This window comes from Vitis vinifera, chromosome 3, assembly GCF_030704535.1.
Source record: "Vitis vinifera cultivar Pinot Noir 40024 chromosome 3, ASM3070453v1".
NCBI lineage: Eukaryota > Viridiplantae > Streptophyta > Magnoliopsida > Vitales > Vitaceae > Vitis > Vitis vinifera.
This window is the reverse complement of record NC_081807.1, coordinates 5,146,271-5,171,840: the sequence shown is the minus strand read 5'-3', so window position 1 is coordinate 5,171,840 and position 25,570 is coordinate 5,146,271. Positions and strand designations below refer to the sequence as shown.

Sequence of the window (25,570 nt, the reverse complement as noted above, 5' to 3'; positions counted from 1 at the left end):
AAAAAAACATCGTCTAGTAAGGATCAATATGAAGGCATTTCCAATTAAAAAATTAAACTCTTGAGTCCTGATACAACATAATAAGATAAGCATAGTATATATGTTAAGATCAATTATTTGCTAAGATCATTGAAGTTAACAGGAATAAATCAGGAAAATCCATGCTACTAGCCACATTCAGCTCCGGCCAACTAATCTTTATTGATGAAAGACTCGAACCTAGCGATAAGATCGACGGTCTGATCACCTGTGAGGTTGTCCAAATGGAATCCATGCTCCTCTCCGTGATTCTCCACAATCTCCACCGTCCCTTTCCATCCACTCTTCTTCAAATCCTCATAGTATCTCCATCCTATTTCTCTTAAATGATCCTTCTCCGCCACGAAAATCAGCACCCTCTCACACCTTAATCTAGCCAGATCCTCTGCAGCCGGTTTCAGTCTAGGGTCTTCCAACCCACTGTTGGTTGGACACATGTACAGCCACATCTCATCATCAACTGTCCCTCCAAAGTAAGGGTGAACCAAAACCACTCCCACCACCTTTGCACCCGGCAACCCGATCGAACCGACCCGAACCGCTAACGTGTGTGCAATGTTCCCGCCGGCACTGTCTCCGGCGATGAAAACCCGGTTCATATCCGAGTGGCTGTTCAACCACGGCTCAGGACCATTCCCATCAGCGTGGGACGCTACCCACTGGAGCGCCGCCCACGAATCGTCGTAACAAGCTGGGATCGGGTTCTCTGGCGCCAGTCTGTACTCGACTGAGACGCCAATGACGTTGGCTTCGGCCACCAGGGACTTGAGATAGCTGTCGTAGGAAGGAGAGAAGGCAGACAAGAAGGAGAAGCCGCCACCATGGATGTAGAACAGGAGAGGGAGCTTTTTATCTGGGTCGTCGATTTTGGGGAGGAACAACCGGACTGAGACCCCGGTTTCGGAGGAAACGACGACATCCTTAGAGCGAACACCAGTTTGAGGGTGGTCGGAGGAGGGGATTTTATCAGTGGGGTGATACTTGTGAACACGACCATCTTTGTAAACTCGGAAGAAGCGGCAGTCATAGGCAACGTCGGCATTGCCGGACTCCATCTGGGGAGACGGTGAAGAAAGAAAGAAGGAAAAGAATGAGGAGAGTGAGTGGTGAGAATGAAAGTTTCTATAATGACACACAGGTCATACGGTTTGGAAAATTAGAGACAGACATGAGTCGTCATGTGATAAAGTGAAGGGTGCCGCCCGTCGTGACATAAAAATTAGGGGCCACTTCAGATTAATTCACATCACCAATAAAAGTTGAATGAATCCACGTTCTAAAATTATAAATCAGGACGGATTTTTAAACTGTAGGGTAGGGAGTCGGTGAGAGGGGTCGTGCATCTCCCACTACTCAGACAACTATGATAGCGACCCTATGGAAACATTCACATGGGAATAATTTGGGATCACTCCAAAAGTGTTTTTCAAAGGGATGATTTCTGCTCTAATTAGATTGGACCATCAAAACTTTTGGTCCTCATTCTTTCTATAGTATATTCTCAATAATCACACATAAGAATATTTCTTAAGGGAAAAGACAAACTCAATCACTTGTTGAATTAGTATCACTAAAAGATGATCCAAAACTTTCTTGGGATGAAATGGACTCGATGAATATGTTCTAACTATGTATATCAATGGCATCCTTGAATGATGGACTCTCAATCATATGGGTTGAAAGAGGGAGACGGAGCATAATATTGGACAGTCCAACAAGCGAAGTGTCTGCTTTTGTTGTTTGGGGCCCTTAAAGTGGTACAATCCCTAGCACAAATTCTAGTAGAGGAAAGGTGTCCCAGACAACCAAGAATCAACCAGTTGATGATTCGGAATTTTGTCATATTAGAAAACCCTCACTATCGCATGTGCACCAAACCCTATTAAGTAGGGTGAATGTAAGGTCATTTTAAGGGATCGTTTGGCTAATATTTGGACCATGAGAGTAATTATAGAGGCTACAACCAGCACCTTTCGCCCCAAATTATTTTTATCATTTACTAACTACCTCTAAGAAGAGCTTGCAGTCCCATAATCCCATTTGCCATTTTTAATAAAAATGTTTTTCTTAAAAAAAATATTTTTTAGACATTTTTTAACTTTTTTTAAAGTGTCTTTAAAATTTTATTAAATATTTGATTTTCTTTTTAAAAATGCTTTTTAAATTTGAAGTGTTTATCGATTTTATTTTTATTTAAAAATATATTTTTAAAATTAAAAATAATTTCTAAAAATATTATAAAAATTGATTATTAAAATACGTTTAATAATGATTTTAAGAAATGTTTTTAGTCTTTTTAACACTTATAAAAATTTTATATTTTGAGTATTAAAGATATTAAAAATGTTTCTTAGAATTATTGCAAAAACACAATCTTAGTAACGATCTCTATCAAACATTATACCACTCAATTCCAAAGAAATATTTGCCTTGCCTCCCTACCGAAAGATGAAATCCCAAATTTGCCACTATCAAACATTATACCACTCAATTCCAAAGAAATATTTGCCTTGCCTCCCTACCGAAAGATGAAATCCCAAATTTGCCATCGTACTTAAGACTAAGCCTTCTTAGATTAACCTAATATTCTCCTACTTTTCCAACATTACATCGCTCGAGAGCACGAGAAGCAAGCACACAAACTACATATTCAAACAAGCCATTTTTCTATCATAGACGCAAAGTTTACCATATCCTTCTCTAAGTCTTATTCTATCATAAACTGCTATATGGAGTTACAAAAGCCACTACAGTAGGGTAAAAAAATAGAATACTATATTTATAAACCAAGTTAAAATGGTGTTCAAAATATGTTCAAGTATTCAATCATGCCAGAGAAATTGTTTTAATTTTTTTTATAGGATATAAGAAAAATAAAATATTATTCATCCTATTTTACATTCGAAATTTTAGTCTCGTTTTAAGAAACTATACGGATATGATTCGGACGAACCCAACCCGATCACACCCGTTTGGAACGGATCGGGTCATTGATGAATGAAGTGAACATACCTCTTCGTCGTCTTCCTGCGACTGAGTGGAAAAGGATCTGAATGCTGTTGATTGAGATACTCTCAAGTCCCTCTTCCAACACTTTCTATCGCGAAATGCGTAGCTCTTTTCTTCTCTTAATCCACCAGCACTCTTCTGCTGAGAAATAGATATCAGAAGAGGAAGAACAGAGAGAGAGAGAGAGAGAATTAGGGTTTCACCTGTTTGTTAATTTTGTTAGGTGGGATTGGAGAGATCTTTCTGTAATTGATTGCATTCGGTGCGACCATACAATGGGATCTGTGATTGATTGCAGTGGGAGTCACTGTAGAAATGGATCTGCGTAAGATAGGGGGTTGGCATGGGAAGGGAGTGGGATAGCGATACGAGGAGAAGACCGAAGAGAACCAACACCTGGGGGCTGAAATCGCCATTGAAGCCAAGGGCGAGCACTGAGAAGTTGAGAGGAAAGAGAAATTCAAAATTTCAGACTGTAAAATTCTCTTGTATTGCGTTGCGAACCGTTCAAATATATATTTTCCTATGCATAAAAACCCCCAAACCCGTCTGAAAGTCGGGTTGTTGTAGAGTAGGGTTTACAAATCAATGATTGGCATGGTGAAAAGTCATTAGTTTTAATTTTTTCAATTAAATATATATATGTATACCACGCTCGATTTGCCTGTGATGTCCTCTATGGTGTTTCTTTGTTCCCTTTTATGGGCATTGAAAATTGTTCTAAGGAACCATGGGGCTTCTCCCGACGGTTCTCTACAATCTCCGTCGTCGGGCTCGGTTCTGAGAAGTCTCTGGATCGCATGAAACGCATCGCAAATTGTGGTATTATATGCAGAGGAAGCGACTGCTCGAGGGAGGAGGACGAATGACTCTCTTTAATAAATTTTTTCTAATAAAAATGAATTAATACATTTGTAAAAAAAAATTATTTTCATAAAAAAAAAATCATTTTTACTAATAAAACCAAGTTGGAGCATTTTCTTTATAAATAAAATTGTAAAAAGTCATTTCTTCTAAAGAAAAATAATTAAAATAATGAGTCAAAATCTCTTTTGTTAAATAAAAATTGAATTGGGATCTTTTTTTTTTTTTTTTTAAATTAAATTTGTTCAAAAAACTCAAAATTCATTTTTTTTTGTGGATAAAATTGTGAAAATATTTTTTAATAAAAATCGTGAAATCATTTTTTAAACAAAGGTGACAAAAATCAATTTTCTTGTAAATAAAATCAAATTGATTTTTTTAATGAAATTGCATTGAATGAATTTTTGTAATAATAACTTTCTTGAAAATAAATAAATCAAATCATTTATAATAAATAAATTGAAATATTTTTTGTAAATAAATAAATTGAAATTATTTTTAATACCAATGAACTTCAAAATTTCTTTAAGATGTGTTACTTTGGAAATAATCAAATAATCTTTTATTAAGTATATATATATATATAAATTATTTTATTAAGCAACTAATTCATATGTAATGAAATTTGTTTGATAATAATATGTAAAACTTAAAATATGAGGGTAAATGCGTAATTAACTTCACCATTTCCCACTTAAATATTCCTTATACTAACACATTCTCTCACCAATTAGGAAAAAAAAAGGTTTATTGGACTCAATAGACCAATAGCGAAAATACTACAAACTGCAGATGGCATATTTCAGTCAAGTCCATCTTATTTGTTTATTGTAATGGGCCTACTCTCTGTTGATGAAGGAAGCGATCTGTTTGATGAGATCCACAGACTTCTCGTAACTGAGGTCATGGAGATGGAAACAGTGCTCCTCCCCATGGTTCTCCACAATCTCCACTGTCCCTTTCCACCCGCTTTTCTTCAACTCCTCGTAGTAATTCCACCCTACTTCCCTCAGATGATCCTTCTCTGCCACAAACACCAACACCTTTTCACACCCTAGCCTGGCCAGGTCCTCTGCAGCCGGCTTCATCCTAGGATCTTCCAACCCACCATTGGTAGGGCACATGTACAGCCACATTTTATCATCATCTGTACCTCCAAAGTAGGGATGCACCAACACCACCCCGACCACCCTCACGCCAGTTAACCCAATGGACCCGACCCGAACCGCTAGCGTATGTGATATGTTTCCTCCGGCACTGTCGCCGGCTATGAAGACCCGGTTGAAATCAGCATAGTCGTTCAGCCATGGTTCAGGGCCGTCTCCACTAGCATGGGACGCCACCCACTGGAGAGCTGCCCAAGAGTCCTCGTAGCAAGCGGGTATGGGACGATCGGGGAACAAACCGTATTCGACGGAGACGGCGATGATGTTAGCTTCAGAGACGATGGAGTTGAGGCAGTCAATATAGGGGCGAGCGAAGGCAGAAAGCATAGAAAAGCCTCCACCGTGTACATAGAAGAGTAAAGGGAGCTTTTGGGTCGGGCTTGGGGTTTTGGGTAGAAATATTCGGGCTGAAACACCTGTATCAGGGGAGATGTGGACGTCCTTGGATCGCACCCCAGTTGTTGGGTCGTCGGAGGGTGGGAATTTTTCGGCTGGTGGCATAAAAAGGTGTACGCGACCATCTTTGTAGACTCTGAAGAAGCGGAATTCATGGGATACTTCACTGTCGGACTCCATTGGCCTCAGCGAAGAAGTTCTGGGTGTGAGGCTGGTGAAGGCAAATTGGGTTTTTTTTATAGAGGGAGAAGACTGAAGGACAGTTTCCAACTAATTTTCTTGATCCTAAATTGACCTTGGAGAGGAAGTTACATCTCACCAAACAATATGTGGTATTTTTATATTATATAATCCAATTTGGATATCCCAATCACACCCCACAAGTCGTAACTCCCAAGATTTTCCACATGAATTACATAAAAATTCCTGGACGGTGGGGAAGATTAGGTAGATCCTTGTTCCATATAGGGTTTGAGTAAATTAATAAAATTATTTAATATATAAGATAATAATTTTTAATATTCAATCTCTAATTATCTTCTACAGATTAAGAACATTTATGCAATAATGTACTAAGAAAAGCTACGACTGCTTAATGAATGAAACGATGCGATGGATCAAAGCCACAGCCTTCTCATAAGTAAGGTCACGGCGGTGAAAGCAATGCTCCTCCCCATGATTCTCCACAATCTCGACTGTCCCTATCCACTCACTCTTCTTTAATTCCTCGTAGTATCTCCATCCTACGTCCCTCAGATGGTCCTTCTCAGCCACGAACAACAACATCCGCTCACACCCTAGCCTAGCTAGATCCTCTGCAGCCGGTTTCATCCTTGGATCCTCCAACCCACCGTTTGTCGGACACATGTACATCCACATCTCATCATCAATCGTTCCTCCAAAAAATGGATGAACCATCACCACTCCAACAACCCTCACACCCGCCAACCCAATCGTCCCGACCCGAACCGCCATTGTATGAGATATATTACCTCCGGCACTGTCTCCGACGATAAAAATCCGGTCAAAGTCGGCATGATTGATCAACCAGGGCTCGCGGCCACCTCCCTTAGCGTGGGATGCGACCCATTGGAGCGCTTCCCAACAGTCCTCGTAGCAGGCGGGTATCGGATGATCCGGAAACAACCCGTATTCCACAGAAACAGCGATGGCATTTCCTTGGGAAACCAGAGTGGAGACGTAGTTGTGATAGTCGATACCGAAGGCAGATCGCATACAGAAGCCTCCGCCGTGGATGTAGAACAGAAGCGGCAGTTTCTCGATCGGATGGGCTGTATCGGGTAAGAAGATTCGGGCAGATAGTCCTGTTTCGGACGAGATGACCACGTCTTTGGACCGTACCCCAGTTTGGGGGTCGTCGAACGGAGGAATTTTCTCTTCTTGGGATCTCAAGATCTCCACCCGGCCATCTCTGTAGGCCCGGAAGAACCTGAACTCATGAGCTACTTCACTATGGCTGGACCCCATTGGCTTGGCTGCTTCTCGAAAGCTTTGTTTCCAGAGTTATAAACACCCTGCTACTTTTTCTTCACAGTATAATTGTTAAAGACAAAGTCATAAAGATCAGGTGACGGGTTTATCCATCCGTCCCACCAAATTTTCTGCTAAATGTTTGGTCACTTGTCACAACCCAAATGATTTATAGTAAATCTATTAATGATCAAATAAAATTAAATTTATAGTAATCTTGTATCTTGTGACTAAAGTATAAGTTCATGTTACTTAAGGCTCTTAAGGCCATATGAAGCTTAAAATATTAAATGTTGGCCAAGAGCGTGACCTGGCTTCCACCATAAAAGAATTAATGATTGATATGATATTAATTATTTAGTCCTTTGATGCATTAAAGATTAGATACTCTTCTATTAAATAATTGAATCTTCTGAAAATTCCATTGAAGACACCTAACTTCACAAACATTAAAATATAGAGTCTGGATCACAAATTAATAATAGGCATCAAAACCCAGAAAGCTCTGACCTATTCTTGATCGTTGCTTATTCAACCCTGCATCCAAACACACCCTCACACAAAAAAAGGAAGAGGGAAGGTCTACTCTTGGTTGAGGAAGGAAACGATTTTTCCCATTAGAGTCGCAGCGTTCTCACACCTGGGATTCATCAGATGGAACACGTGTCTCTCCCCGTGATTTTCCACAGTCTCCACCATCCCTTCCCACCCGCTCTTCTTCAACTCCTCACAGTAATTCCATCCTACGTCCCTCAAATGATCATTCTCAGCCAAGAACACCAACACCCTCCCACATCCTAGCATCGCCATATCCTCTGCAGTTGGTCTAAGTCTAGGATCCTCCAACCCACCGTTGTTTGGACACATGTAGAGCCACACCCCGTCATCAGTCGTGCCTCCAAAATACGGGTGCACCAAAACCATCCCAACCACGTTCGCACCCGCTAATCCGAGAGACCCGACCCGAACCATTAATGTATGTGAAATGTTCGCTCCGGCGCTGTCTCCGGCGATGAAAACCCGACTCAGATTAGCGTAGCTGTTCAGCCACGGTTCCGGACCATTTCCATTGGCGTGGGACGCGACCCACTGGAGCGCTGCCCACGAATCGTCATAACAAGCAGGGATTGGGTGCTCCGGCGCAAGCCTATACTCTACTGAGACACCAATGACGTTGGCTTGTGATACTAGGGACTTGAGGTAGGCGTCGAAGCGAGGAGAGAAAGCGGACTCGAAGGAGAAGCCACCGCCATGGATGTAGAAGAGGAGAGGAAGCTTTTGATCTGGGTCCTTGATTTTGGGAAGGAGCAGTCGGACTGAGACGCCGGTTTCGGGCGAAACGACGACGTCTTTGGCTCGAAGTCCGCTGTGCAGGTCGTCGGCCGGAGGAATTTTTTCGATGGGGCGGTGCCTTTGGACATGGCCGTCTTTGTAGACTCGGAAGAAGCGGCAGTCGAACACCACTTTGGCATCATCGGATTCCATTAGCGGCGACTGTGAAGAAAGAATGGCGAACAATGAAATCGATCAATGAAGGGAGCGGGGAGATCTAAAATAGGAAAAATATCTAGGACAAAGTCCCCACCAACTATTAAAAGAGCGAAAAAAAAAAATTTGAAAGTTGTCAAAAAAAAAAAAAAAGAGAGGAGAGTTTTAGCATGTTTTGCGATTTTTTTTAATTATTATTTTTTAAAAAAACCTATTTTTAAATATTGTTTTTAAGTTAAAAACATAATATTTATAATCATTATTAAAAGCAATATTTCTAAAATTACTTTGAAAAAAAAAATAAAAAACCTTATCTGGATAAATATATTTGAATTAATTTAAAAAAAATGTTCTATTTTGATTCTATAAAAGAATTATAAATTTAATTTATATAATACCAATTAAATTTACTAAATCCTATTAAAAAATAGTTTTAATTATAAATAAATAAAAATATTTTAAAATTTATGAATATTGATATTGTAATAAAATAATCATGCTTTTTATTAAAATGGAAAAATTATTTAATACATAGTCGTTGTGGACAATTAAAAAAATAATCAAAATTGTTTGGGAGTCCTTCAAAAGATGGACAAAGAAAAATTAATAAACTCTTTCCTTAAAAGTCATAATGCAAGAAAATTATTTTTAATTTTTGAATGTAAAATTTTTTAATTTGAATATGAGAATTGGTTGATAAATAATGAATGCTTTTTATTCAAAATGTTTTTAAATATTCTCTTTAAAAGAATTGTTTATGGGAGGTTTACCTATGAAATGCTTTTGGAAAAAACAATGTAATTAAAACTCGTTTTATAGTGATTTAGATAATATTTTTAATACTTAAAATTTTTTATCATTTAAGTGTTATAAATATTATAAATATTTTTTAAAATCATTATCAAACACACTCTTATATAATATTTTTTAAAAACACTTCTAACATAGAAAATATTTTTTTTTTAATGTTTAATAAAATTTTAGAAACATATTTAAAAATAAAAATAAGAATGCGTTTGGTAGTAATTTTAGGGAACGTTTATAGCATTTTTAATACTTGAATAATACAAAATTTTAAGTATTAAAAAGTTTGAAAATACATCCTAAAATCATTATCAAACGAACTCCAAATCTGTTTGATGATGTTTTCTTTCAAAGAGTTTTTTATAAAAATATTATTTTTATAAATGTTTTTAACTGAATAATTTATAAAATATTTTTTTTAAGAAATGCTATAAATAATTTTTACAAATTTTATCAAATATCTGATTTTTTATTTTTATTAAAAACACTTTTTAATTATAAATAGTGATTGTAAAAACACTATTGAACATAATAATGACAATGAATTTATGACCATCATAAATATTTTTCTTATTTAATTCAAAGAAATGTGTAAGGTAAAAGAGATTTGTATATATTTTAGGATTAAAGTTAATTTTTATTTTGGGTTTATAGAACAGCCCGAAGAAATTGTTGTACTTGTATGTATGTATATTTGTTGGCTAAAAGAAGAAATTCGTTGCGTGTTAATGAAGATTTTTTTATTTATTTTAAATTTTGGTAATTTTGATGAAAGACTTGGAAGAACATGCATTTATTTTCAATTTTTATTATTCAGGAATTTATTTCAACATTTAGGAATTTACAAGCATACAGCTTGCAGCCTTACAGAGCGCATGACATACTCTTAATTATTGTTTATTTAACCCTGCGTCCAAACATTCCCCCTCGAAAGCAGTGGAAAAGTCTACTCTTGGTTGAGGAAGGAAACAATCTTTTTCATCAGAACCGCGGCATTCTCACACTTGGGATTCATCAGATGGAACACGTGCTCCTCCCCATGGTTCTCAACAATCTCCACCGTCCCTTTCCACTCACTTTTCTTCAACTTCTCATAGTAATCCCAAGCAACGGGCCTCAGATGATCTTTCTCCGCCACGAACATCAACACCCTCTCACACCCTAATCTAGCGAGATCCTCTGCACCCGGTTTCAGCCTCGGATCCTCCAGCCCGCCATGGTTCGGACACATGTACAGCCACATCTGATCATCACCCGTACCCCCAAAATAAGGGTGCACCAACACCACACCAACAACCTTCACACCCGGTAGTCCGCTTGACCCGACCCGGAATGCCAGTGTGTTCGATATGTTCCCTCCGGCACTGTCCCCGGCGAAAAAAACCCGGCTAAAATCCGCGTGGTTGTTCAGCCACGTGTCAGGTCCATCCCCATTAGCGTGCGACGCCGCCCACTGAACGGCAGCCCATGAATCGTCGTAGCAGGCCGGAATCGGGTGCTCCGGCGCAAGACGGTAATCGACGGAGAGGGCGATGACGTTGGCCTCCGCGACCAGAGATTTGACATAGTGGTTGTAGCTCGTACTGAAAGCGGATTGTATGGAGAAGCCTCCGCCGTGGATGTAGATGAGGAGGGGGAGTTTGCAATTGGGGTTGGGTAATTTTGGGATGAAGAGACGCGCTGAGACGCCGGTTTCGGGCGAGATGATTACATCTTTGGACCTAACGCCAGTAAGGGGGTCGTCGGAGGGTGGGACGTGATCGGTGTGCATAAATCTTTCAACGCGACCATCTTGATAGATTTTAAAGAAGGGGAAGAACAAATGGGATAGTTGGCCATTGCTTTTCTCCAGTTTTGCTTTCTCATGAAGGCTGTGAAGGTGTTCCATTTTCCGGGTGTATTAGGAAGAGACTACTTTTGATACAGTGTGACAATACTCTTGTCTTTATATAGGAGACGATGGAAGGTCCAGTGAAGGTAAGGTTGGACTTGGAAAAGCAGTTGGATTGGCAGATATGATGACGATCTTCCAATAATTTTACAGTTAGGAGGAAAAAGAGGAGTTGTTTGATTCTCTGAAGTCGCAGAGTCGGTGGAAAGTTTCTTTCATTTTTTTTTTATTCACACAATCACACTCTTAACCACCATTCTACCAACAAAGGGTCAATCTAAAGCATTAATGATTTGGAGTAGAACAAATGTTAGCTACAACATCATTTCTTATTTCATGTTTGCAGATAGAAAACAAAAGCTCAAACCAAGGTTTGGATCTAGTCCTGGTTCATGAAAGACGCAAACTTTTGTATCAAAGCCCTAGCCTTGTCACAGTCAGGGTTGAAGAGATGGAAGACGTGTTCTTCTCCTTCACTCTCCACCATCTCCACAGCTCCACCCCACCCACTCTTCTTCACCGCTTCATAGTAACAAAAACCCCTATCTTTCAACACATCTTTTCCGGCCACAAATATCAACACCTTTCCGCATCCCAAGATTGATAGCTTTGTGTCCACCGCCGGGTCAAACAGTAAGTTGTGAACCCCAGATGGGCATAGGTAGTTCCATAATCTATCAGGCCCATTATTGCCAAAGTAGGGATGAACCAGAACTATCCCATAAATCTTTACATTAGGAGGTTGGGTAGTTCCAGCTCGTATCGCCATATTGTGGGCGATGTTAGCTCCGGCGCTGTCGCCGGCGAAGAAGACTCTATCGAATTTGGCGTGGTGGTTGAGCCAGGGTTCGGGTCCTTGGCCACTGGAGTGAGCAGCGACCCATTGAAAAGCGTCCCACGTGTCATCGTGGGGAATGGGAATAGGGTGCTCCGGGGGCCTCCGGTAGTGGACGGAGACGGCGATGACGTTGGCCGCCGAGGCGAGAGAAACGACGTGGGGGTGATAGAGCGGGGAGAAGGGGGATTCAATGACGAAACCACCGCCGTGGATGTAGATGAGGATTGGGAGTTTGCGGTCGGGGGTGGCAGTCATCGGGAGGAAGAGACGGGCGGAAAGACCTGTTTCAGGCGAAATCACGACGTCCTTGGATACGACGCCGTTCTGGGGGACATCAGAAGGAGGCACGGTTTCTGTGCCCCGTAATCTCTCCACAACGCCATCTTTAAAGACTCGGAACAAGGGCAAACATTCAAACTCTACTTCACTGCTGCAGCTTGAATCCATGGCAGATCCCAACTGTCTCTGTGGCCTCTTGAAACACCAAGCATCCAAATTTATGGATATATTGGTAGAGCAAAAGGCAAAAGGGCTATGTTCGTCAAACTTGGCTGCCCAGAGGAAAGAAAATAAAAATAGAAAAAGAAAAAAGAAAAAAGGAAAAGTATCTAAAAAGATAAAGGAGACGATAGGTAGGAAAATGTGATAGGACGGGGCTTCCCTGACATTTTGGGCCCAAACAAGAGGTAGGAAAATGCTACGAACTTGAAAAGAACGTCATAGAGTGAGACAGCTCTCTTGGATTTCAGTCCTCTTAACGGTCTAACCTCACATCATGTGGAATCTAGAAATTATATATTTAAGCACAAACAATTATTTTTTATATTTAGATTTTCAAGTTTTTGAAAATAAGTAAAAATTGATTTCAGAAACCATTTTTGGGAAAGGTTTTCGGAAATCTTCTTTAAAAAGTTTTTTAGGTTTTTTTTTTTATAAAAAAAATACAAAAATTTATACTTTTTTATAGTTTAAATGTTTCTAAGAAAGTTGAGGGAAAATTTTGCATTATTGAGTCTATATTTGGCTCCTGAAGTTTAAGAAAAATAGAAAAAAAATTAAAATTTTAAAAATAAATTATATACTTTTTGTCTTTTTCACGGAAAAAAAATACTCTAAAAAAAAAAAGGAATAAAATAGAATTTCTTCACTTTTATAAAAGAAAAATGAGAAAGAATTCCTCCTCCTCCCTAGTTTATTACACTTTACATTTTTTTTCCATATCTTTCTTAAACTTTAGGAGCCAAATATAGCCTCAATGATTTAATTTTTTTCCTCAACTCTCTTATAAACAATTAAACGAAAAAAAAAATTATTTTTTAAAATATTTTTCATATCTATTTTCTTTTCTTGAGATATAAAAGAAAAACCTAAGGCGTTTTTTAGGAACATTCCAGTGAACCTTCCTCCAAAAATGTTTTTAAAAATAATTTTCACAAACAAAGTCTATTTGAAAATTTAAATATAAAAAATAATTTTTTGGACTTAAATATACACTTATATAGAATATAAAAGCTGGGTAAAATACTTTTTATATTTTCAATTATTAGTGAAACAATATAGCCTACTTCCTAAATAATTTAAAAAAAAATTATTTAAATGTGTTTTTTCTAATACTTGTCCCATACACTATGGATTTAAAATTAAAATGAATGGGGTAGGGATGAGTTTCATATTTTCCTTTAAAACTCTAGTTCAAGTGTTGCCTTCTCTTATCTCGACCTAATGTATAAAATTAATTTTAAAAAATAACTTAATTTAATTTTTTATTTTTAGTATATATAATAAAAAATCACTTTTTAATTAAATAAGTTATAAAAACACGATATTTTTATTTTGAGACTAGTAAGTAAAAATATATTGATTAAAAACGAGAGAAAATGCTAAAAGGAAAGTTATATTCCACGACTTGTTAGCATAGAGACTAGAAAGTTATATTTCTCTAGTTATGAGAAGAAAGAAAACAAGAAAATAGATAAGAAAAATATTTAAAAAATAAAATAAAAATAAAAATTTAATTGTTTATAAGAAAGTTGAGGAAAAAAAAATTGAATTATTGAGTCTTTACGTAGCTCCTAAAGTTTAAGAAAAATAGATTAAAATAAAAAATAATAACTTTTTCTCTTTGTCATGGTAAAAAAGGAAGAATATAAAGCTTTCTTCGTAATGATGAATAATAGTTGAGAAATGATTGAAACATTATTTATCAAATAGGAGATTTTATCCACTAAATTCAAAGCCTTTAAAAGCCACTGAATTTACCTTTTTACCCTCCATATAATTTAAATTAGGGATAAATGATAACATTATTGTAGGCTCACAGAGATACAAGAACACCCAAAGGGCGCTCACTCCTGATTTATGAATGAAACGGTGCGTTTCATCAGCATCTCAGCCTTTTCACTGTCGGAGTTGAACAGATGGAAGCAATGATCTTCTCCTTCGTTCTCCATGAGCTCCACCGCCCCTGTCCAACCAATCTTACCCAAGGTCTCACAGTAACCTACACCCCTACTTTTCAGCCAATCCTTTTCTGCCACGAATACAAGCACCCTCTCACAACCCATTTTCGACAAATTCGGATCCACATTCGGGTTTAGTTTCGGGTCGTCGTTAACCCTACTACAACTAGGGTACAAAAACTCAATCATTTTATCGGGCTCTTTGCCCACGAAAAAGGGGTGCGCTAAAATCAATCCAACAGGCTTGACACCACCCAATCCGGTGACTCCAGCTCGGACTGCCACGTGCTGGGCTATGTTTGCGCCGGCGCTCTCACCCACCAAAAAAACCCGCCCGAAGTCAACGTGGTTGTTGAAGAGAGGTTCGGGTCCTGACCCATTTGCGTGGGAGGAGATCCACTGCAGCGCGGCCCAAGAGTCGTCGTATGCGATGGGGAGAGGGTGCTCTGGCGCGAGCCTGTAGTCGACGGAGACGGCGATCAGATTGGCGGCGGCGACGAGGGAGGTGAGGTAATTGTGAGTGACGCTGTCGAAGGGTGATCCGGCGCAGAAGCCCCCACCGTGGTAGTGGATGAGGAGGGGCAGCTTTTGATCCGGGCCGTCTATTTTGGGGAAAAACACTCGGGCCGATACGCCGGTTTCCGACGAGATGACGACGTCTTTGTATTCAACGCCGGGTTTGGGATGAAGGGGTGGGGGATCATGAGGGATCATCAACCTCTCCACGCGGCCATCTTTGAATACTCTGAAAAATGGTGGAAACTCGTGGGCTATCTCAGTGTTGCTTGAAGCCATTGCAGCGATGAGAGGGTTGAGACTTGAGAAACGTGAAGTGCAGGGATCGTTAATATTTATATTGGGACTGGTTGTGAATGGTAGGTTGAAGTCCTGTATGCCATTCTAGTACACAACGGAAGGCAAATGGTGGAAGAGTCGTTGTTGGGCTGTTTTCTTTTCAACCAAACAAATTTTATATTGAAAATGGAGTTTTAGCGAGCAGTCACTCTGATAACTTCATACGTCTTTTAATGCAATTGCCAATTATAGAGGAATAAAAAATGAGGGAAGGAACAGTCACGTCATGTAATTAAGGGAGAATTATGGGCCCACTATCACTTTTTATACAGTTTTGGCCAAAATAGCCCTCGTTTCCAAAACTTATGTTATAATTTAATATTTTTAATTAAGTTTTAAACTAAAAATAAATAAATTAACTAAAGCCTCGATTATCAATTTAAATTTTAATTAAAAAATGAAGTCTAATTGACAATTGATTTTTTAATTAAAAAATAAAAGCTCGGTTGACGATTGAAACTTTAATATAAATTTTGAAAAACAAAAAAATTATGATATAGTTCCTATATGACAATAAAATGATTAATTTGAATATAAGTTTTGAAAGAAGACTAAAACTTATTTATCTTTATATAAAAAAACTATTTTACCCTTCAAAACTCCTTTTTATAAACATATTATCAAATATTTTAAATTATTTTGATAATGAAAATGAAAACAAAATTTTAAAATATTAAAAATACCATTTCATTCCATATTAGACTATTTTGTTCATGTTTTTCTATGTTTGTTTTTTGAATATTATTTTTAAGTTAAAGAATAAATTTTTTTTTCCTATTTTATAAAATAAAATTGTTCAACAATTGTTTATTAAAACAATTTTTACAAATAAAAATAAAAATAAAAATTCTGGACAAGTTGTTTTAATTTTTTTTGGAATTAATAAAAAGATTGTAAATTCAATTTATAAAATATTAATTTAATTTAATTCAACTCTTAATAAAAATATAAATAATTTTCTAATTGCAAATAAATTAAAAATTAGATAGTTTCTAGTAACATATAAATAATAATATTATAATAAAATCATAAATTATTTATTTTTATAAAAAAAAAGTATATATTAGAAACATAAGATATTAATATCTTTATAAACTTTTTATTAAAAATAAATAAAAATAATTTAAAAATAAAATTATTAATTATAATGTTATTGAGTCTCATGACTTTTTAGTACTAATTAAACCGGTTTTTGAGTTTCAAATTATTTTTTATAATTAATGAATTTTATGTATGGAGTATAATTTGATTTCGAGTTTATTTACTCAATCAAGAATTTTAGAGAAGTTAAAAGAAATGTAGAAAATCATGTGTAATTTAAAGGAAGAATATAATTGAAGATTTTCGGTATTGGTAAAGAGAGAAAAAAAAAAGATATAATGTTCTATTTTATGATTTATTTAAAAGTTTTCTATGGTTTTTTTTTTTTAAAAAAAAAGGTAAAACCGACTTTTACTTGTTTTTAAAAGTTGTTTTTTATTTCACATTTTTAAAACAATTTTTATTTTAAAAAATAGAAAACTAATTTTTAATTACACGGCCAACACAAGCTCTTAGTATTATATATATATATATGTATACTTATAAAAGCAACTTTAAATCTATATTTATGATATTATACTATTTTTATTTTTCAAGTTCTTCTATTTTTCTTTTAATTTTTAATATTAATAAAATCAATTTTTACCCATTTCAATTTTAAGTAGTAAGTGTATTGCTTTTTCGTGGTCAGCGCATACAATTTCCACCCTTTGGTCAATGGTCATCAACAAACTTTTGGTTACGAGAGCGGTGAATCCATTTTCACAATGCTGGGCCTGGGCCTTTTGCTGAACTTTATATCTTTGATGGACTTTTGGCCCATTAAACTATCAACCCTTAAACACAATTGTCCATAATATATTTATTCCTTTATTTATTATAGAAAATAAAGAAATTTTGACAAATACTTTTGTATTCATTTTTATTAGTATTTATTTTTTTACTTTCCCACATAATTTTTAATTTATTTCATGTACATAGAAAAAAGTTTTCCTTGTTCCCTCAAGTGAATTAATAATATCCTCCATATAAGAAAATAAAATTAATTTAAAAATTATATCGGTCCAAATTAAGAAATTTCATATCTACTATTCTAATATCATTAATGGTCTCAATTTTGAAAATCTAAATTTATTTAATTTAAATGATAAAAGTACTTTATTTTTGTTTAAATTATTTATTATTAGATATTCAAATGACTAAAATTATAGTGAGATTTCTTTCAAGCAATGTTTTCAAAACTAGACTGATCATCAAATCGAAAACGTTATCGGTTCACGGTTCACTGATCAGACCGGCAGTCGTACCGCGATCAAACCGGTGACGTCATTAATATATATTTTTATATATTATTACAAATTAAAAAAAATAAAAATAAAAATAATAAATTCTATCTAAATTTTGGCTGTATTTATTATGTTTGTTAATTTTTTTTCACAAATCTTTTTACCTATAGTTGTCAATCAACCCAATATTTTTAATAATTTCAATAAATTAAAATATCAATATGCAATAAATAAAACAAACATAAAAAAATTAAATATTAAACATATCACAACAATTATAATCAATAAAAAAAATTTAAAATTTAAATATAAAACATCAAAATTAAAATTTTAAAAACTTTTCCAAAGTGGAGAGAGAGGGAGAAAATTAAATTTTAAAAAACTAAGGCAAGGCTTTTCCAGTTGGTGTGTTGGGGGGAGATAGAGAGATAAATGAGAGCTTTCCAAGGGTGGGGGGTGATGGGGCTTTGCAAACGAGAGGTTGGTGATGGGGATTTGGGCGTTTTGGGGGTGAAGTTGGGAAGTGGCACTGGGTGCTGCTGACGGGATTTGCGTTGGGTGCTGCCGAGGTTGGGAGGGCTTTTCAGTGCGCAGTGGGGGAGGTGGAGCGGGGTTCCTAGCGCCGAGGGTGTTACCGGCGAGATGATGCTCTAGGTGATAGTGGAGGTACCATTGTCGGCCGAACGACGCTCCATGTGACAAATGGGGGTACCAATCGCACGGGGAAGGGTGAAGAAAAATGAATTGCTGGGTTAGAAGGGAACCAACCAATTCATCCAGTTCGCCGGTCGAACCGCCGGTTCAAACGGTCTAATTTCGATTATATTGCTTCTTGATCCAATTGGCCGGATCGGACCGGAACTGTGATCGACCGTTTCGGTTTTTAAAACCATACTTTTAGGTCATCATATAAATAAAAATATTTTAAAATTAAAAAAATAAAAATAAAACATTTACGCTTTGAACCTTTAGAAACTCATATAGTCCAGTTTATTACCAAAAACGAAGCATTGGGGGGATATTTCCAATAGGTTGCATTGCACAAATCTATACCTGTTGGGCTAAGTTTATCCGGCCCATGAGCCTATATATTAAACTATTTTATATTTGGGTATTCCCTAAACCCAAATATAAATAGGATCGGGACTTTGGTACGATGAGAGAAGGGTTATTGAGAAAATAAAAGAATGATTGTTTTTTGGGCACTATTTTAAGAGTTATGTAATACCCGAAAGTTAATAAAATGAATGAAGGTGATAACGCCAATGCCTGCTCCATATGAGCCATCAACATTCTTATACTTACACCAATTTTACCATGTTACATATGCATTTACGTGATTGTTCCTCACACCTACTTAGATTATAATTTTTAGGACAAAAATACCCATTAGCGGAAAAATAAAAATGCATTTAAAGTTCAACACATACTCATCATTCTCTTTTTCTTCCTCAATTTATATTCTTCTAATCTCTTCAAAATCTTAATAAAAAATTTGAGGAAATTAATGGTTTTTGAATAATAAATAAACATATAATTATTTTTGTTAGAAAAATTAGACTAATCCAACCTATGGTAATTACCCTAGAGGAGAGGGTGAATAGAGTGATAGTCTCTTTTTGTAAATTTAAATTATGTGAATGCAAGAGATAATTATATGTAAATACATAATAAAACAATATAAAAACAATTGCATATAAATTAAGAGAATAAGGAAAAGAAAATGCAAACACAAAATTTTTATCAATGTTTTCAAAACCGGACCGGTCATCAAACCGGAAAAGTTACCGGTTCATGGTTCACTAGTTGGACCGACGGTCGAATCGATGACGTCATTAATATATATTTTTATATATTATTAAAATTTTAAAAAAATTAATAAATAAAAATAATAAATTCTATCTAAATTTTGACAGTATTTGTTATGTTTGTTGATTTTTTTCACAAATTTTTTTACCTATAGTTGTCAATCAACTCAATATTTTTAATAATTTCAATAAATTAAAATATCAATATGCAATAAATAAATAATAATAATAAATATTAAACATATCACAACAATTATAATCAATAAAAAATAAAAAATGTAAATAAAAAACATCAAAATTAATTTTTAAAAAACTTTTTGTGAAACCAAGGTTTGGTTAATCTTGATTTTGATGATAACAAAACAAGGTTTAGAACTAATGACTACATTTTAAGTGTGATTAGGCAAGATGACTTCTAAAGTGGCAATCCAAAGACAAATCAAGCCAAGGAGAAATCATGAAGAAGAAGACCACCTCAAAGAGAAGAGTTTTTCAAGACCAAAGCTTCTTAAGTCTCTTTGTAAGGTTGTTGGTGCACTAGGATTTCCATGCATTATTTTCCTTACTTATGCACCTAAATCATCCAAGAGTTATTTTGTTTTAAATATTTTTAAAATTGGATGATTTCATGTTTTCAACTAAAACCTTGTGTTAAATGTTGTTTCAAACTTGTTTAAAAGGTTATAAGTTGGAAAAGTTGGTTGTTGAGCAAAAAACGGCTCAATTAGCTAAATCGGGTGAACCGGATGAACAGTAACCGGTTGACCCCCAGCTCAACCGGTTGAACCTGATGAACAGCAACCGGTTGACCCCCAGCTCAACCGGTTGAACCGGATGAATAGTAACCGGTCGACCGTTCGAAAAATGCAAAAATTTTCTCTTTCTTCCAGAACGGTTGTTCAACCGGTCAAGGTCGAACCTCGTCCGGTCGAGGTCCGGTCAAGGTCCGGTCGAGACCCGGTCGAGGCCCGGTCGAGGCCCAACGGTCTCCTGCCAGCATTAAATGCTAACGGCTAGTCAACCGGTCGACCCCCAGCTCGACCGATCGAACCCCAAACGGCTAGTTTGGCTTTTTTCTTCTATAAAAAGGCTCCAATCTTCATTGTTTAAAGAGCTTAACCTTCCCAAATCATTCTTGATTATATTTGAGCCTTGGAAGAGTGTTTTTGAGTGCACCATTATTTCATAACTTGCATATCTTTAGTGCACCATTCAATCCTAGCTTTTCTTGTATCATTTGAGCTTAAAGTTCTTGTGCTAGGATTTTTGTAAACCTTTGAGATCATTATTTGTAAACCTTGAGAGGAAGTTTCAAGAGAGGGATATCTCTTGAGAATTGTAAAGGGTGCTTGGAGCCAAAAGTCCAAGAGGGTGAATTGGAACCATAATCCAATTGTAAGAAGATTGGAAGCTTGGTTGAAGCTTCAAGCTAGTGGAACCCTCACTCGGTTAGGAGGTTGAGGAGAGTGGATGTAGGCCGGGTTGCGCCGAACCACTATAACTCTCGTGTTTGCACTCTCTCTTCCCTTACTCTTTTAATTTATATGCAATTGTCTTTATTTTGCTTATCATATACTTGCATATAAATTGTCTCTTATTTTTACTTAGTTTAAATTTGAAAAAGAGACCATCACCCTATTCACCCCCCCTCTAGGGTGATTATCATAGGTTGGATTAGCCTCAAATTCCTAACACTTTTATAGAGTAGAAAGAGAGAGAGAGAAAAAATTAAATTTTAAAAAACTAAGAAGGCAAGGATTTTCAAGCTGTGGTGGGAGGAATAGAGAGAGATGAGAGCTTTCCAGGGGTGGCGGGTGATGGGGCTTTGCAGGCGAGGGGTTGGCGATAGGAATTTGGGCATTTTGGGGGCGAGGTTGGGAAGTGGCGTTAGGTGCTACCGAGGTTGGGAGGGCTTTTCAGCGCGCGGCGGGGGGAGATGGAGTGGGGTTCCCAGCGTCGGGGGTGCTGCGGATGGGATGATGCTCCAGGCGACAGTGGAGGTATCGTTGACGGTTGGACGACGCTCCATGTGACAGTGGGGGTACCAATTGCACGGGGAATATGGAAGAAAAATGAACTGTTGGGTCCGGAGGGAATCGACCGGTTCATCAGTCAGACCATCAGTTCAAATGGTCTAATTTCGATTCGATTGTTTTTCGGTCCAATTGGTCGAATCAAACAGGAACCGTGACTGGCTAGTTCGGTTTTTAAAACCATGATTTTAAGTTGTCATATAAATAAAAATATTTTTAAATTAAAAAAAAAAAAACATTTATGCTTTGAACCTTTAGAAACTCATATAGTCCAGTTTATTACCAAAAACGAAGCATTGGGGGGATATTTCCAATAGGATGCATTGCACAAATCTATTCATGTTGGGCTAAGTTTATTTGGCCCATGAGCCTATATATTAAACTATTTTATATTTGGGTATTCCCTAAACCCAAATATAAATAGGATCAGGACTTTGGTACGATGAGAGAAGGGTGATTGAGAAAATAAAAGAATGGTTGTTTTTTGGGCACTGTTTTAGGAGTTATGTAATACCCGAAAGTTAATAAAATGAATGAAGGTGATAGAGCCAATGCCTGCTCCATATAAGCCATCAACATTCTTATACTTGCACCAATTTTACCATGTTACATATGCATTTACGTGATTGTTCCTCACACCCACTTGGATTATAATTTTTAGGACAAAAATACCCACTAGTGGAAAAATAAAAATGCATTTAAAGTTCAACACATACTCATCATTCTCTTCTTCTTCCTCAATTTATATTCTTCCAATCTCTTCAAATTCTTAATAAAAAATTTGAGAAAAGTAATGGTTTTTGAATAATAAATAAACATATAACTATTTTTGCTAGAAAAATTAAACTAATCCAACTTATGGTAATCACCCTAGAGGAGGAGGGGGGGGGGGGGGGGGTGAATAGGGTGATAGTCTCTTTTTGTAAATTTAAATTATGTGAATGTAAGAGATAATTATATGCAAATACATAATAAAATAATATAAAAACAATTGCATATAAATTAAGAGAGTAAGGAAAAGAAAATGCAAATACAAGATTTTTATAATGGTTTGGTGCAACTTGGTCTATGTCCACTTTCCTCTAGCTTCAATCCCAAGCTTGAAGGCTTCCAAACCAAGCCTTCAAGCAATATGATTAAATTATGGTTCCAATCCACCCTCTTGGACTTTTGGCTCCAAACACTCTTTACAATCCTCAAAAGATACTCCACTCTTGAACAACCTCTCAAGTGATACCCTACACTTGAGAATCTGTAAGTGATGCATCACACTTATATTTTTCATCTCCAAGATATACAAATAATTTTATAAAATCCTAATACAAAACTTTAGGTTCAAATGATATAAGAAAACTAGGATTGAATAATGCACTAAAGATATGCAAGTTTTAGAACAATGGTGCACTAAAAAACACTCTTCAAATACATTCAAGAAGGGTTTGAGAGGGTTAAACTTATGAAACAATAAAGATTTGAGTCTTTTTATAGAGGAAAAAGACCAAATTAGCCGTTGGAGATTTGACTGGTTGAGATGGGGGTCGACCGGTTAATTAGCCGTTAGCATTTAATACTTGGCAAGTGATTGTTGGACCTCGACCGCTTCTTGACCAGACCTTGACCGATTGAAGTGGGGGTCGATCGATTGAGGTTCAACCTTGATCAATTGAACAACCATTCTGGAATTAAGAGAATGTTTTTTTTTGCACCCTTTGACCGGTTGAGTTGGGGGTCGACCGGTTCCTCATCCGGTTCAACTGGTTGAGCCGTTTTTGGCTCAACAACCAACTTTTTCAACTTAAAACTTTTAAACAAGTTTGGAAAATATTTGACACAAGGTTTTAGTTGAAAACATGAAATCATCCAATTTTAAAGGATTTAAAATGAAAAAATTCTTTGATGATTTTGATGCATAAGTAAAGAATATAATGTATGAAAATTCTAGTACACCAACAACCTTACAAAGATATCTTATGAAGGTTGGGTCCTGAAAAACACTTCTTTTTGAGGTCTTCTTCTTCTTAATAATTTTTTTTTTTTGCTTGATTTGTCTTTGTGATTACTACTTTGGAAATCATCTGGCCTAATCACACTTCAATATAATCATTAGTTCTAAACATTGTTTTGTTATCATCAAAATCAAGATTAACTAAACATTGGTTTCAATATTTTCAATGATAGTAGAAGTATATCTATATCGTTTTTTATTTATTTTTGTTTTTTGGTTTAAAAGAAGAAGATTAAGAAAAGTGTTCCGAGTTATAGGGTTGGACAATCTATTAAACATCTGATATTGTACTTCTAAACACCCTCAAGAACATCTAACATTATACCTCCAAATGTATTATTAGTGTCTAACCTTAAGAAGTCGTGAATTCTAGGCTTTTGAAAATGGGGTGTTTGGAAAGGAAGAGTGAGTTTTTTTTTTCAGAATGAATTGTTGTAAAAAAAAAAAAATATATTGCAAGCTTAACCTACATGGAATGCAAAATAAAATATACAAGTGAAAACTTAAGTCTCTTTGATTTGATTAGGTTTTATCAATTTACTATTCATTAAATTATTAGTTTTGAAATGTTTTTTAATTTATTTTTTAAGGATGTTAATGATGCATTACTTGCTTTATAATTACAATAATTTATAATTTTTATTATTTTAATTAATTGTATTATTTTGAGATTCTAGAAATATTTTAAAGTCCTTTTTTAATTAAATTATTAGTTTTTAAATATTTTATCTTTAACTATATAAAATAATTAAGATTTAATTTTTAGCATGTACAAAAGCAAATAATTTAATATTTAATGGAATTAAAATATTAATAAAAAGACAAGTAACTTAATACTTAATATTATTAAATTTTATTTAGACTTAAATTAAGTGGGTGTTTAGTAAATCTATTTAATAAATAAAAGTGACTTAATAACTTAATTTAAGTCATTAAGTATGTTTTGTGAAATGACTTAATATTATAACTTAAAATCAAAAATAATTTTAATTAATAAGTAAAAATAATTAATTTATTTTTAAATTCATATCTCCATTTTACCTTACCTTCACAATCTCCTTTACTATTCCATAACCTTTATTGCTCTACTTATAATTTATGAAGATAAAATTATCAATTTGATGATTTGAAATAAAATTTAAGTTAATTTTATCGAACAACCTTATAAGAATTAAGTAATAAGTTTTAAGTTAACAACTTAAGTATAATTTAACTTAAGATATTAATTAATAAGTATTAAGTTTTATCAAACATACTCATTTAGTTAATAGTTGTAGTTATAATAGGAGGCGTAGTTTTAGTCAAAAAAATTTGTTATTAGAGCGGGCTTATTGATAAGAGCGAGAGGCTGAGGATCGTCATCCCTCGAAGTGAGCGCATCATACCATATGGCTTGTGGTGGCAACTGGCAATTGACCATCTCTACTCATCAATTTAAACACCATATAAATAATAATTAAGTTAATAATACAAACCCAAAAACAATTTAATTATTACATAGGTGGCATATCATATAATCTATTTAAGTCATTTCACAATTAAGTGTTATTTAATAATCAAATTGAAATAAGTCTTATATAAGTGATTAATATTCCAACATGCCTATATAAGTCAATTGGTGTATTTATTCAAAATCAAATTTTAAAAAAATCAGATATGTGTTAAGCATGTTAAAATAATTATCAAGTTCATCAACACAAATAAATCAATTCAAAAGTAAATTTGTATCACGTAAGTTGACTTAAAAGGTATTCTATCTATTAAATTAAATATGAAAGTCAACACTAATTAAACTTTATCATTCTTAATACAACCCTGACCCACAATCTTCTTTTTCTCTTTTTGTTTCCAATGGTTGATTACTCACTATTTTTGGATATGCACAAGCACATCGAACAACAGGGATTGTACATGATTCTTATTGTATCTTCAACTAAAATATTATATTTAAAATTTGATTTATAATTTCATATAAATAATCATACTATGAGATTAATTTTTAAATTGAAGGTCTACGATCCACTACAATGTATTTTTCATTGTAGGTAAGAGACAATAAGATAAAATATAAATGGTAGCTATTTTCGAAAAACCATT

The 25,570-nt window shown here is 35.3% G+C and overlaps 7 protein-coding genes across 8 annotated transcripts; all 7 read right to left on the bottom strand.

Moving 5' to 3' along the window:
- Positions 1-17: 17 nt before the first annotated feature.
- On the bottom strand, positions 18-3,893 carry LOC100250402 (probable carboxylesterase 7). 2 transcript variants are annotated; one of them, XM_010649469.3, is made up of 3 exons: positions 3,252-3,893; positions 3,052-3,189; positions 18-1,094 (listed from the first exon to the last, which is right to left on the bottom strand). In XM_010649469.3, the coding sequence occupies exons 1-3, from the start codon at positions 3,462-3,464 to the stop codon at positions 192-194; spliced, it is 1,254 nt and encodes a 417-aa protein (XP_010647771.1). In that variant the 5' UTR covers positions 3,465-3,893; the 3' UTR covers positions 18-191. The 2 variants fall into 2 exon arrangements, with proteins under 2 accessions (XP_010647771.1, XP_002285060.1); XM_002285024.4 differs by having other exon boundaries at positions 3,052-3,186; positions 3,252-3,607.
- Positions 3,894-4,569: 676 nt separating this feature from the next.
- Positions 4,570-5,756, bottom strand: LOC100255589 (2-hydroxyisoflavanone dehydratase). The gene has a single exon (XM_002285018.5). The coding sequence runs from the start codon at positions 5,652-5,654 to the stop codon at positions 4,752-4,754; it is 903 nt and encodes a 300-aa protein (XP_002285054.1). The 5' UTR covers positions 5,655-5,756; the 3' UTR covers positions 4,570-4,751.
- Positions 5,757-5,950: 194 nt separating this feature from the next.
- On the bottom strand, positions 5,951-7,259 carry LOC100265900 (2-hydroxyisoflavanone dehydratase). The gene has a single exon (XM_002281970.3). The coding sequence runs from the start codon at positions 6,960-6,962 to the stop codon at positions 6,057-6,059; it is 906 nt and encodes a 301-aa protein (XP_002282006.1). The 5' UTR covers positions 6,963-7,259; the 3' UTR covers positions 5,951-6,056.
- A 106-nt stretch (positions 7,260-7,365) lies between these two features.
- LOC100260659 (probable carboxylesterase 12) lies at positions 7,366-8,535 on the bottom strand. The gene has a single exon (XM_002285009.4). It carries the CDS (start codon positions 8,448-8,450, stop codon positions 7,548-7,550), a length of 903 nt encoding a protein of 300 aa, XP_002285045.1. The 5' UTR covers positions 8,451-8,535; the 3' UTR covers positions 7,366-7,547.
- A 1,499-nt stretch (positions 8,536-10,034) lies between these two features.
- LOC100265871 (probable carboxylesterase 5) lies at positions 10,035-11,342 on the bottom strand. Its single transcript, XM_002285006.5, has one exon. It carries the CDS (start codon positions 11,143-11,145, stop codon positions 10,204-10,206), a length of 942 nt encoding a protein of 313 aa, XP_002285042.1. The 5' UTR covers positions 11,146-11,342; the 3' UTR covers positions 10,035-10,203.
- A 65-nt stretch (positions 11,343-11,407) lies between these two features.
- On the bottom strand, positions 11,408-12,623 carry LOC100243547 (probable carboxylesterase 12). Its single transcript, XM_002285005.4, has one exon. The coding sequence runs from the start codon at positions 12,431-12,433 to the stop codon at positions 11,528-11,530; it is 906 nt and encodes a 301-aa protein (XP_002285041.1). The 5' UTR covers positions 12,434-12,623; the 3' UTR covers positions 11,408-11,527.
- A 1,540-nt stretch (positions 12,624-14,163) lies between these two features.
- On the bottom strand, positions 14,164-15,460 carry LOC100248687 (2-hydroxyisoflavanone dehydratase). Its single transcript, XM_002285004.5, has one exon. The coding sequence runs from the start codon at positions 15,238-15,240 to the stop codon at positions 14,332-14,334; it is 909 nt and encodes a 302-aa protein (XP_002285040.1). The 5' UTR covers positions 15,241-15,460; the 3' UTR covers positions 14,164-14,331.
- Positions 15,461-25,570: the final 10,110 nt, after the last annotated feature.